This window comes from Mustela nivalis (genome assembly GCF_964662115.1).
Source record: "Mustela nivalis genome assembly, chromosome: 19".
NCBI lineage: Eukaryota > Metazoa > Chordata > Mammalia > Carnivora > Mustelidae > Mustela > Mustela nivalis.
In genome coordinates this window covers 24,509,167-24,523,008 of record NC_139038.1, presented here as the reverse complement: position 1 = coordinate 24,523,008, position 13,842 = coordinate 24,509,167, and the positions used below count along the sequence as shown (strand labels likewise).

Genomic DNA, 13,842 nt, shown 5'->3' with positions numbered 1-13,842 from the left:
ACACAAAGGGAAGCAGATGTGAAGGTTGTGTGGTTTCAGGAAAACTGAGGGAAGGACAGACAAACCTTGGTTTCTGGTGGTTTTCCTCATACAGCCAGGTTGTATCTTCTGTTCTGGATTTTTTGCTCTTATATTTTGATAATTAATTCTCCTTTTGCCTGATGTCATTGGCGTGTGCTGCTGTTTCTTGAAACCACACTATCTCTGAACATGAGAGCACTTTGGAAAGTCTCCTCCTGGCACATAAACAGGCTCTGCTCCGCTGTGGTCTGGTCCTGGCCTGATCATTTTTTCCCTGAGGTCAGCTTGCAGGAGCTTTGTGTATAGCTATGGGAAGGGGAAGCATTCTCTTTTTGTGGCATCTTTGTGGAGTATTTCATGAAGGCCCATTAGAGGTTTTCAGAAAGGGACTTCACTCATCCCCCAGGCACTTCTTCATGGCAAGATCGCCATAGCATTTTCCACTGGGACTTCTTGCTTACTTTGGAGTGCACCACTGTTCACAGCTAGAGGTATACTCTGGAGTGACAGCATCTCTGCATTCAAATCAAGCAAGTCCTCCAGCATTTGGGTCCTAGGGTAGATTTTTGCCTACTCTTAGGCACATCAAAGCATGTCTACAGTATGGAGGTAGGCAGGGGAGCAATGGGAACCAGTCTTCCCTGGGAGTAGAATCTCCAGAAGTGGACCCTTAACAACTCATTCTCATGGCCACCACTGAGACCATGTTGGAAATATATCATAGGACACAGGTTAAAGGAAGGATCAGTCTGTTCAGTTCATCAGCAGTTAGAACAAGGTATACTTGGGAAGGAACCATGAAAGGTATCTTTTTAACAAGCTCATCCCCTTTCTCCTGCCTCCACCCCACAGTGATACAGCTCGTCTACTCTGGAGTTACAGAGTAACACATGATAACGTTTCTGGTAAAGGCTGGGGCCACAGAAGCACAGAGCAAGTCTGGCTCCAAAATCCTGCTAATAAATGAGGAAATCAGGCCAGGCCAGGCCAGGCCAACAGGGCCCCCACCATGAGAAAAAGAGGACTATAAAGGCACAGAGAGTGTTGAACAAGGGGATCTTTTCCCTTTCCCCAAACCTAGCCTCTCCCAGAGTCTAAACACCAAGACTGTCTATGTGATTTGGAGAGAGAACCGGCATAGCCGATGGGTGACTGGAAGCCATCACCAGAGGGAAGAACACGAGCTTCAAGGCTAGATGCTTGGCTGAGCTCTTAGAATAGCCCAGCCAGGAGGACAGGCAGGAGAACCATGGGCCAAGCCCCCAGGAACCCTGAAATATAAGAGAGATGTCTGTCAAGTGTTGGCCTTTGGAACTCAGCAGCCAAAGCAAGCTAGCCCCTCTATACTTTGCCTTACTAAGTATCCTTAATATCTGTTCTAGGTTATAACCCCTGGGAAGTGGCAAAGGGGTCATGTGGTCATAGCTATCTAATCATCAAACACTTTTTCATATACTTTGGGTATATTGGAAGGCAATTATCCCCCATCCTCCTTTGCAGGTAGGTGAGATCACATGATTGAATCTGGCCAGTGGAATGTGGGTAAAAATCATATATGCCATTTCCAGACCTAGTCCTTAAAACCTCCTGCATAATTTTCCATACTCTGATCACCCACCATCTAGGGGTCAGATGCCAAGGATCTGGCAGAGGACTTGCTGGGGACAATGGAGTTTCTGGAGTTACCAGAAGATCAGAGCCTGACTTCCTTATGACTGCAAAGCACAGAACTACATCCCCCAATGATTTAGTGGGACATAAACTATTGTGTAAAGGCACAGAAAGGTGAGGATTGTCTGTCATAGCAGCTAATATTACCTATGCTGACTAACACTAAAGATGGAGAAGGACACAGACGTTTAAAAGCCTCTGAGACCTGACTTATTGGCTTAGAATCCCAGCTCTAGGGGTAGCTGGGTGGCTCAGTCAGTTAAGCGTCTGCCTTTGTCTCAGGTCATTATCTCAGGGTCCTGGGACCAAGCTCTAGGTCAGGCTCCCTGCTCAGCAGGGAGTCTGCTTCCCTCGCTTTTTGCCCCTCCCCCTCACTTGTGCACTCTCTTTTTCTCTGTCAAATGAATAAAATCTTTAAAAAAAAAAAGAGCGGGGGGAGAAGAAGAAGAATCCCAGCTCCACAACCAGTTGTGCAGGCCCAGGTAAGTTACTGAGCCTCACCATGGCTGAGTTTATCTGTATGCAAAATTGAAAAATCATAAGCAACTAATACCTCATGGGACTTTTGTAAGGCTTAAGTGAGTAAATTCATATCAAACATTTGGAACAGTTCCTGGCACATAATAAACACCATAGAAGTGTCAGTTTTGAATATTAGACTCCAAGATCTGGGAGGGTTGGGAACACATCTCCTCTGAAAATGATCATATACTCAGTGTTAATGAAGGGTGTGGGTCCTGGATGATAGATGCCTTGTACTAGGGGACCTGGGAGAGGCATGTGCACCCCTCCCACCATACTATGAGATTATAACATTTCTCTGTCCCATAAACTTCAGAGTAACTTGCTGATGTTCTAGGAGGAAGTGAAGAATATCATAATTTTCTGAAATATTAGTGTGTGACAACCAGTTTGTATTTATGAAACACAGGTGGTTGTTCAGTTAATTCTAAAACCTCAGACATGTTTGTGGGAGATAGCAAACAAAGAACACCATAAGTGTTCTCTTGTGGCATTCTTATACCGTATGAGATCGCTCCCCTTTTCTTCCAGAAAGCTCCAGAATCCACTGCCCATCCTAGAAACTCTACTGGGAAACTGGGCTGTTCCCAACACTGTGCTAAACTGAAGTACTGGGAGAAGTGTATGAGATGTGATGTCTGCTCTCAAGCTCCTTTTAGTCTGAGCTCTGACTCCTGTCTCTGATGAGCACAATTTTCTGAGTGTTGTCTGAATATTAGCCCTAAGTGTGGAGGGGCATCTTGACCTTATTTGGAAACTTTTAGGCTGTTATCTATCTGGAGAATTAAGGATGGAAAGAACGTTTTCATGTCTGGGTTCACCAGTATAGGTCATGTGTGTGTTGGGAAGAGGGGGCAGTAAAATCTTAGTAGCATTGCTTTCCCTTTGGTCCAAAACACATTTCTTGGATTGGTCTCCCTGTTAAATTCCAGGTCACCCACCAAAACACCATTCAGATGTTGCCACCTGCTAAAATTCTTGCCTGACCTTACCAGGTACAGTTCATTACCCTTCTGTGGGCTCCTGCCACACTATCTACTTGCTTGCGATTTGCTTCTATGACTATCTCATTTTTGCAACTCTTGTTTATTCTGCCTGTAGGGCTTGTTCCTTTATTATTTGCAAACCTGGCCCCTTTTTCTCATTGCATTCAAATATCACCTCCTCTGAACATTTTTCTGGCCATTTACCCATTCTGATAATTATTTTTCCTTCTTGCCTTATAAATAGAACCATCAAACATTGGTTCAGGACATGGCCACCCAGAATAAAGATTACATTTTCCAGCTTCCTTTGCAGCCAGGTGTGACTAAACTTTGGCCAGTGAGATAAGTGGAAGTATAAGGTGTCAGCTTCTAGGAATGTTCCTTAACACTCTGACATTTTCCATATTCCCTCCATCCTGCTGACTAGAGATGAAGATTGGAGCTCTGGCTTCCATCTTGGAGCAGGAGGATGAAGAAGGTGGAGGGGAGAGCTTAAAAGAACTTGGATTCTTGATGACCTTGTGGTGCCACCCCAGGATCCCCAGATTGCTTGTCTTTGGACTTCATTTACATGTGAGTAAAATAAACTACTATCTTTTTAAAGACACTATTACCCATGCTGATAACTTTCTAACACATCACTCTCTTTTCTAAATTATCTTGTTAACTTTTAATTGACTGTTTCCCACACTGTAACATAAGCTCCCTGAGGGCAGGCACCTGGTCTGTGCTGTTTACTATTAAATCTTCAGCATCTAAACAATGCCTGGCAAACAGTGGGCACCCAATAAGTATTTATTGTTAAATGACTGGCCCCTGTGCTAGACTTTGAGCATCTCAAGAGCCACACTTGGGACTGATTGATTTCAGTGTCCACAGTCACTAGCACAGGCTAAATCAATGTGCACTGAATTGAGAAGAGGACTAAAAGACGGTAGGAAGGGAGGGTAGTGGGATAGGCAGGAGATAAAAATGTACCTGCAGCGCTGGGGGTTCCATTCACGACGCCAAAAGATGGAGCACCTGGGGACAAGAGCAGAGGTGAAGGTTTCCTCAGTCGTGTGCCAGGGACTGGCACTGTGGCCATAGCTGCTCCAGGTCCTCCTGGACCTGGCCACCACAGCCACTGATCTGGCTTGACCTGGCCACCCTCACTGGTGAGGCATCTGTTATTTCTAAGCCCATTTCATGCATTTGAAACTTAGTTCTTCCAGCACATTTGTGAGGAAAGTATTTGTGTCCCCATTCAACGGAGGAGAAGGCTGAGGCTCAGTTGACCAAGGAAGGCTAAGTTGACCTTGTTGTTGGTAGTAAAGCTGGAATTTGAACCTCCATCTATCTGATTCCAAAATAAAATTTCCTAACCCTCCAACAACCCTGTGATAGCACATGAAGCCTCAAGTTGAGGGCTCAGTAAAGAGGCAGGACAACTCCAGACAGAGCCTTCTTTACAAGACAGCCTCAGTTTACTCACCTGGAGAATGGAAGTGGTAATAGTGCTTACCAACTTGGGCTGTCCTGAGCATTCCATGTGATGATACATATAAATGTTTTGTACGGTGCCAACCCCATGTGTTATTACTGTTACTGTCATTGCTGCTGTTACTAGCATTACTGCGTCCTAATTTCTTTAGGACAAAAAAAGTTGCTTTCATTCTTCTGGGTTTTTTGACTCCTCCATTCTAGTGGTAATAAAAATCAGAACAGTAGTGTTCACCCATGGGCAGGATTGGTTAACATTTGTGGGCAATTATAAAGCTTCCCCTACATCATGCCCCAGAATATTATAACTGGATATTGGAAAACATAGTCATTCACCAGAAAAGAAAGTTGGGTTAGAACCTAGACTTCACCCAAAAGGGGCTGAGGTAAGGGGGCCTGGCAGGAAGAAAAAGGGAAGGGGAATATGCTGTGGAATCAGTCTGAGCTGGGTTCAGTTCTAACTCCAGCTGATCGTGAGCTGAGTGACTTGGGGTGAGCCACTTAATCTCTCCAAGCTTCAGTTTCTTGCTGGTAAAATGGACTCAGTCAGGAGAATGAAGTGAGTTGATGGATGCTGAGAGCTTAGCCTGGTCTCTAGCACACAGAGGTTCAGCACAAATGGCAAATGCTATTGTTATTTACCCAAAGCACCTCATGGAAAGGTAGATTCACTGGTGGGGGCTGCAGTGAGGAGGCAAAAAAGGCTCTAAGTTGTTAGGGTGGTGACCCCGGGGCATCTGTGGTTAACTGTCAGCACTTGACCACCTGGCCTTCTCACCCAGAAGTGGGCCACTCACCTTTCCGAGTGATGGGTCCCAAATCTACAACCTGGGCTGGGTTGATAGCCACTACTCCACTGCGACGTTGACTTCTTGAGCAAGACTGTGGGGGATAGAGAAATCTCATTATATCAAAATTTAAAGTCATAGTTTCTATCCAGGATGTCCCTGCAATGGGACAAGAATTTGGCCCAAGAATGGGACCCTATGCACCATGTGCCCCTAACTCTGAGGCTGTGGTTTTCTCAACTTACTGTCAAGTCATAAGCAAACATGGATTTGACTCCTTTCTACTTATCTCATCCATTCCATCACATCTCCACTCTGATTCTAGCTAATTTGGTACTAATGACTTCACCTCTCTATTACCTTCCTGGTCTTAAAGATTAAAATGAGCATGTCTGTAACACCCAGGTACATAGTCCACACTCAACAAATGCCAGCTTCTAGCAGGCAGTACCAAACAGGGGCTAAGAGCATGGACACTGGAGTTACCTCCCAGCTCTGATGCTTTCTAGCTGTGTTGCTTTTGGGCAGAAGATCTCTCTTAAGCTCAGTGTCCTCAGCTGTACAAGCGGGTTAACAAAAAATCTACTTAAAGGGTTCTCGTGAGAATTTAATTAAATAAGGCATATGAAAGTTTTAGTGTAATTTCTGACATGAAATAGGCACTTAAAAGTCCACTATTATGAAATCATTCAAAATGTGTCTTGTGCCAAGGAAACTTAGTGGGCAGGCTTCTTTGTCTGATCTACTTCCTAGGGACACAATAATTACCTACACATGGGCTTTTTGGAGATTGAATGTCCATCCATTCATTTTTTCCTCTTCCCCTCCCTCCCTCTCTCCCTTTCTTCTTTCCATCCCTCTGTAATTGCAATAAATATATATGGTGAGACTACTAGGTACCAGGCCCCATGTGAAGCTCTGAATAGTTCACACTAAAGAGATACTCACTGGCTGGCACTGTTCATTAAGGGAATCGCAGAGATGAATCTCACAATGCAGGAAGACTAGGTCATAATTTCCAGCAAACATGAACATCTGAACTGAGAACCGGCTTTCTGAAGACACCCCATTCTCCTCCACATGGATGGTGGAATCATACTGATTTGGGCAGCTGGGAAGGTGACAGGGGCAAGGGTCTACTTTCAGAACAGCTCAAGGAACCTGAGGCCCTTGGCTGTATCTTTAATCTGCATCCAGTATAAAAACATCATCACAGAGAATTTAAGAGTTCCGTGATTCCCTCCATCCTGACATAGACTTTTATTTCCCTGGGTTTCCTTCAAGGTATTTATTTTGTTTGAAACAGAGAGAGAGAGAGAGAGCGTGCTCATGAGAGGTGGGGGGGGGGGGGCAGAGGCAGAAGCAGACTCCCCACTGAACATGGAGCCCGACCTGGGCCTCAGTCCCAGGACCCTGAGATCATGATCTGAGCCAAAGGCAGATGCTTAACTGACTGAGCCACATAGGCGCCCCCTCCAAGACATTTATTCATCAGCCCAGGTTTCAGTTTTGTGGGGTTTGTTCTCCGAGGTGAAATAGACTGCTTCAAATTCCACCCAGACCTACTTTCTAGCTAAATGATCATGAGCAAATGACTTAACCTGTCCGAGACTCCCTTTTCTGGTCTGTAGAGCAGACAGTAATCTGTACCTCCTGGGGTTGATGTAACCATTTAGTGACACAGTGCATGGCTAAACTCATAACTAAACTCAGTGATACTTACTAGCTAATATTGTTACCATGGTTTGAATCATGATTTATGGATATACATTTTCCCTTTGTTTTTGCCAGTTAGCAATTTCAGCGATATCTTGTCCCATAACACTTGTCATACCGTTTTCATGTTGATTTGTCGGTGTTACCATCTGTATAATAGCCCATCATTACTTAATGGATCCCTGTTTTTGAACTGTGAACCTATTGCCAAGGTTATAAAGGATACTTAAGTGAAAAATAATTGGCATTTCTTTATCTTGCTGACCTATTTTGTATTAATGATTTAGGCTAAAGTGTCAAGAGTGATACTCCTGGGTCAAAAGTATGGTCGTGATATGTAATGCCAAATTATGTTCCAAAAGAAGTAAGCCAGTTTACACAACTACCAGGCAGGGCCATGGTGATTTTTCTCCCCCGAAAACCTTATTCAGGCCAAAAGATAACCCAGAGTTGCCCGTTACCTGTTTCTGATGATGAAATATTTCACGGGGTCAGTCTTATCTTCAGTAGGTGTGGCATAGCAGTTCCTCAACAACAGGTTAAACCGGGAGGTGTCCCCTCTCTCCAAGATGGCACCCACATAGAGCATAGATTCAACAGCCAGGACAGCTACAGCCCCTTCGTAAGGAGATATATAGTTCTGGTCTTGAAACAGGGCCATTCTGACAGTGAACTCTCCATGGCCATCCACACTGATGTTCAGAGAACTGAGAGGAAGAAAACCGTAAGAGTGGAATCGTTAGGTTCCCACCAGTGAGAACAAAGTAAATCCAGGCCTGCACTTGTGTGAGGCTTTGAAAGTGAAGGCACATCTTTGATTCCTAAAGGAAGTAGTCAATCACCTATTTAAATCATGCATTTAGTATCTGCTAGGCACTAAACTTGACAGGCAGACAAGTGTGTCTCTGGGATCTCCACCCATTCTCCCTGCCTCACAGATCCCCTGTATCTCCTTCCCTCAGAGAGTAACAGCAAATGCACACCTCCATCTTCCCCCTGTACAATGGGATCCGGCCCGTGGGTTCTCACCATTTTTAGCAGCAGATCTCCTCCCTCCTCCAGGGAATCACCCAGTGAAACATTCATTTTAAAAGAGGAATGGCTTTAATTTTTATTTATTATGAAACTGGAGCCCCAACACAATACAGTCTGAAAACCATTGAACTAGAAAATTACTGGTCCTTTTCATGCTACTCTGAGAGCCCAGGAGGCAGTGGGGGGATGGAAAGGGCACCCTGGAGTTCTGACACAGAAAACCCCCAGCACGTCTTACGGTCTAAATACTGAGGGGTCCATTCCGCAAGGCCCTGTTTGGGCACTGTGAGACAGCAGTGACCAAAACAGATGAAAACGTCTTCCAAATGAATCCCCACCCAAATTGCTACTTAGTTTCTAGTGAATTGGGAGTGCTTTTATCTAATCAAAGCTCATCCCAGCTTAAATCCCACATCTGTGGGGAGGCCTTCCGGCTCCCTCCATCCCCTCCCCACAAAGATTAGATCAGGAACTCTTGCTTCCTGACCCCACAGCACCCTGTGCTTCTCCCACATTGCATTCATCTCACTTGTAAATAGTGATGAAATAATTAGTTGCTTAATTCCTTTCTTCCTCAAGATAAATGAAACTGTGGTGTGTTTTTGTTCCTTAGCATATTTAATTAACATTATTTTATGTTGCTGCATTGCTTCATAATAATAATCTTTAATACCCACAAAATACTCTATGTCTGCCTTATGCATGCTGAACATTAATCTATGATCAAGAAATATTTGCAGAGTGAATGTTGGAAAGAGTGAGAGCTCCCGTAGGAAGTAGGCAGCAACCTGAGGACATTTTAAGCTTTGCTTGAAGTGGATGTGATCAGTGTCAGGGTTATAGATCAAAGGGCAAGGGTCAGTGCCGTACCTTACAATGGGCTGCAGGGCAGTTTGGAGGCTGACTTTCATGTCCAGTGGGTAGGCACATTGGAAATTGATGTTGAGGATGGTGTCTCTGATGATGAACTCATTGGCCACAGAGAGGGTGTTTTTGTAGATGGCATGGGTTCCATTTCTCTTTGGCATAAAAACAAGACCACATGTATGTTTATGTGTATGCAGCTGTATCTAGAACTCAAGCCTACATGACTGTAAGGTTGATGCTCTCCATCATGCTGCCACCCTGCCTTCTGATCACCAGGAAGAACATGGGCCTCTTCCCTTAGTGGCCCCTGGAGCCTTATGGGAAGGGGACTGAGAATCCCAGATCAAAAACTAGAACAATAATTTTTGGCCTTTGGGGAGAATCAGCAACTACCATGCTTACTCCCATGTTGACCCCTCCCATATCACCCCTAATTAAAATAATCATAATCACAGCTTACATTTATTGAGCTCAAGCAGCAAACCTCTTCTAAGCTCTATATGTGAACCAGCATGTGTACTCTCACATACTACATACACTACTACTCTCACATACTACTAGATACTAGTGGCCCAGAGAGGCTCAGTGATTTGTCCAAGGTTTCACAGCTACTGAGATAGCTCCACAGCCCAACTCCCACCCTCTGGTAGCAGTGGTGTAAACACCATTCACCTCCAGAATGTTTCCACAGGCCCCAGCATGGGTAGGGCTGGTCACGGATATCCAGTTTCTCTCCTCTCTTTGCGTGATACTGCTGCAGTTCCGGTCTCGCAGGTAGGTGATGACATTGTCCCCAAAACCCAGGCCTCCCAGCTGACACTTGTTCAGTGACACCTTGATCTCCTTGGCCCCACAGTCTAGCTGAGGCTGCAAACTGTGGACATCTAAAAAGTTGAGAATGGGGTAGATGGAGAGTGGACAGGGTTCTGGAAGCAGTGGGCAGAGCCCACATTCCATGCCCTTTGGAAAAGCCATTATATGTACCAGGGAGTGAGGTAAACTAGTAGGAGCCTAGGACCCAGGTGGGATTCACACCCAGATTGTATTGGGTGAGGCTGGCAAAAAAGCCCCTGGTCCAAGATTTCTAGGCATCCTGTGTGCAGGTGTGGACTTTCATGTCTTGGGGATTGGGGATCAGGGTCTCTGGGAATTGGGGTCTCTAGAGAAGCAGAACTACCCTGCGTTCCAGACTGGAATCAGGGGTAGACACATACTACTCCTGCTCCCTGGCTTTGTGAAGCTAGCACATCTGACCAGGTTCAGAGCCATTGCATTTCTTTTTTTCTTTTGTTCATTCATATGTTCATTCATTCATTTGGCATTTATTCAACAAATAATACATCTTGAGCATTACTGTCTGCACTGTTCTAGGTACTGAGGATACAGTGTTTGTCAGAACTGACAGAATCCCTACACTTATTTATGGAGCTAACATTCTGATGGGGAGGTAGATAGCAAATGAAGAGAAATACCATTTTGATTGTATTTATGAATGCATTGATTTAAATACATTTACTAACCAACTTCTGTATGTGCGAGGCACATTCAACACAAAAACAAAGAAAACATGGACCCAGGCCATGAGGATTCCTTGGTCTTGTGTCAGAACCAACATGCCAACAGCTTATTAAGATACAGTATGCTAAAAGTACTAACTGAAGTATGTTCTAGGTGCACAGGGAAACACAAGAAGGTATTTCTGGGTCTGTCAGTTAAGTCAGGGAAGGACTCATACAGGGCTGGGAGTTGGTCAGGAGCAGGAGTTTTGCAGGTGCACAGGGCAAGTGAGGGCACCCCTGGCTTAGGGAATAGCAGAGGCAAAAGTGTGGTGATGGAAGAGAGGCTGATTGTTTATGGAGAAGCTAAGTTCAGAGGTGCGGGAACTTAGAATGGGTAGGTGTAGAGTGTGAGAGATGGAGAAGTAAGCAAAAGCCAGGTCACAACAGGGTTGTGCCTGGAAGAAATGGGGACTTGTTGAGTAGCCACCAGTGAAGACTTGAGGCAGGCCACCCACCCACCCGGTCAGCTAGGAGGACCTGCCAAGGATACCCTTGGAGTCTTCAGGTACAGAGGAGACATCCTTGAAGTCCACCGTCTGATTCTGTGGTTGCCCCAAACCTGGAAAATAACCTGGAGCCTTTGGGGGCTTGTCCACCCAATAAGCAGAGAGCGCCTACATGGAGATCAGGATTGTTTCCTTCTAGTCCTGCCCCTCATCCTCACCCTACTCCTGCTAGGCACACCCAAGCACCACCTGGTCCACACTCCAGCCCAGTCTTCAAACATATGCTTGTTCTTGGTCCACTGTCTAGAACACTTTCTTTTCTGTAGGGACTGGGAGTGTGTTCAGAGGAAGGCACTTTTATGCCAAGGGCAAGAGTCAAACAAAGGCCCTCATTAGAGTCCCAGGAGGGAAGGGAATAATCTTAATGGGAAGTTCATCTAACCCCAGGGCTTAGGGCTTGTTGATGGCATCTTTACCCATAAGTCATGTGCTTCTGCTTGCTTACTTCCTGGGACAAGAACCTTATCACCTTATAAGCCTGCCCATTTGGACTGCTCCGATTTAATTTTTGCAGTTACCCTGTATTGTGGTTATTTGTACTGTAATCTTATTCTCATTTTACAGATGAAGACATTAAGGCTCAGAAAGTCTAGGTGCCTTGACCCAGGCTCTGGAGAGCTACTATGTCACAAATCCAGGACGGGCACAGGAGTCTACCCATGTCCTTCACATGTAGATCTACAGATATTTTAATGCAATTACCACACCTGCAGAGTCCTCATTGTTAGTACCTTTGTGCCTTAGGGGTCAAGCTCACCAACACCATAGCTGCTTTCTCAGGCTGTGGTCCAAAGACTGACTTGGCAATTTGTTTTGTCCCAGCTTTTCCATACTTGCAAATAGCTTTGAGAACCTTCATTCCATGACCTCAGTTCCATCCCCACTGACTCTGGTCCACACCTTGTCCATACCCTTGGAAAAGGAAAATCCTTCCGTGCTGCCTTGTCTGCTCAGACCAGCATTGTTCCCATTGTTCAGCCCTGCCAAGCCACTCACCAGAGCTGTTGTGGTCCTGTCTGCAGTAACAGTTCCAGGTGCCGTTGAGAAAGCTGCATTCCTCCTCCGGGCGGCAGGTATTCTCACACTTGTCCGTCACAGTGTAGGGGTCTCCAGGGTGAGGCACAGGGGAAGAGGATCAGGATGCAGAGCAAGGCAGTCTGAGGCCACCACGGCCAACTCTGTTATTCTACCAGGGCCCAGAACTCCTGCCCAGGGGTGTGCGATACATAGTGGAAGGGTCAAGCATCAAACTCAGATTATCTGACTCCCAGTCCAGTGAAATGAGAACCCAGAGACAGCCGTCCTAATGCTTACTACATGGCAGATACTGTTGGAGCACTTTCAACAAATTAGCTCATTCAGTTCTTATGGTAGGTTTATGAAACTGGGTAGCATAGCGGTTAGGTATATAGATCTTGGAACGAGAGTGTCAGGGTTCATATCCCACCTCTGTCATGTTCCTGCTCTGTAACACTGGGACAGCTGCTTAACCTCTCTCTGCCTCAGACCTCTCATTGGGTGTAGTTATATAGTACCCATATCTCATGAGGCTGGTGAAAGCATTAAATGAGTTCATAGTCTAAAAGCACTTTGGCTTGGAGCAGGGACCAGTATGCATTGGCTGTGACTTTTGCCATCATCCATTTTTCTCATATCAGAAAACTAAAGCTCAGAGAGGTAAATTAAACTGCCCAACTGGAATCTAAATCTGAATGAGCCCGAGTTCTTCATATCATGCTACACATATGGATATATGTGTGTGTATGTATGTGTATGTGTGCAAATGTATATGCATATGCATATGTATATATCAAGAGAGTTTGACCTCAACTCTGAATTTCTGGCGTTACTTGAAATGTTGGAAAGCCTGGCAACCTTGGGTGATATCCCCACTGGGCAGTAACAGGCAGGGGCTGAATCCAGGCTGTTCTGCTTAGTCTCCTGATCTGCTCCACTCACTGCGGATGCCTGGGCTGGTCACCAGGTAGCCCTGCCCCACAGTTGTCCCCAGCTCTCTGCCACTCACCTGTGCAGTACCTCAGATTACATATGGGGGTGCCCTGCAGCCGGTACACGTGGAACTCGCCTGGGCAGGCCTTTACCTGCACCTCAGTCTTCCAGAGACAGCAGTTGCCACTCCAGTGGGCACAAGCAGTGCGGCTGACGATCCCCTCCTCGATGGTAGGGTGTGTCCCATTCAGCCACATGGGAGCCTCTGTTTGGCATCGGAGCACTGGGACACAGGTCTCTGGCAACCTCGCTCCTCCATCTCCCACGAAGCGGTACCAGCCGTTCAAGTTGCTGTCACACAGCTGACCCCATCCTGTGTACTCTATACTTCGTGATGGGTCATCCAGACGGGTATAATTCTGGCAGGGGTCATAGGAACGGATGTTGGTGAAGTTTCTGTCACCTGGAAAGCAGCAGTGTGCTTCGGTTTACTGCGCATCCTCAGAGCCTACAGGGTTTTAATCCACCCCTCTCCACACATATACACATGGGCACACACACACTCGTTTTGTTTTGTTTTGTTTTAGAGAGGGAGAGGGCAGGCAGAGGGGGAGAGAGAGAGTCTTAAATAGGCTCCACACCTATTTAAGCCCAACACGGGGCTCAATCTCACAACTTTGGATCATGACCTGACCTGAGCAGAAATCAAGAGTTGGACGCTTAAGCCACTGAGCCATCC

At 45.8% G+C, this 13,842-nt stretch overlaps 1 protein-coding gene across 3 annotated transcripts in view; it reads right to left on the bottom strand.

Moving 5' to 3' along the window:
* Positions 1–753: 753 nt before the first annotated feature.
* GP2 (glycoprotein 2) overlaps positions 754–13,842 on the bottom strand; it is a 14,464-nt gene continuing 1,375 nt past the window's right edge. For 2 of the 3 annotated variants that reach the window (XM_082714863.1, XM_082714865.1), the window contains exons 2-10: positions 13,180–13,566; positions 12,150–12,260; positions 9,761–9,972; positions 9,092–9,240; positions 7,648–7,893; positions 6,419–6,581; positions 5,480–5,564; positions 4,179–4,223; positions 754–1,292 (exon numbers count right to left, since the gene is read on the bottom strand). In XM_082714863.1, the coding sequence (XP_082570989.1) occupies positions 1,234–1,292; positions 4,179–4,223; positions 5,480–5,564; positions 6,419–6,581; positions 7,648–7,893; positions 9,092–9,240; positions 9,761–9,972; positions 12,150–12,260; positions 13,180–13,566 (1,457 nt within the window). In that variant the 3' untranslated portion in view covers positions 754–1,233. Of the gene's footprint in view, positions 1,293–4,178; positions 4,224–5,479; positions 5,565–6,418; positions 6,582–7,647; positions 7,894–9,091; positions 9,241–9,760; positions 9,973–12,149; positions 12,261–13,179; positions 13,585–13,842 lie in introns of all 3 variants that reach the window. The other variant, XM_082714864.1, reaches the window with a different exon arrangement.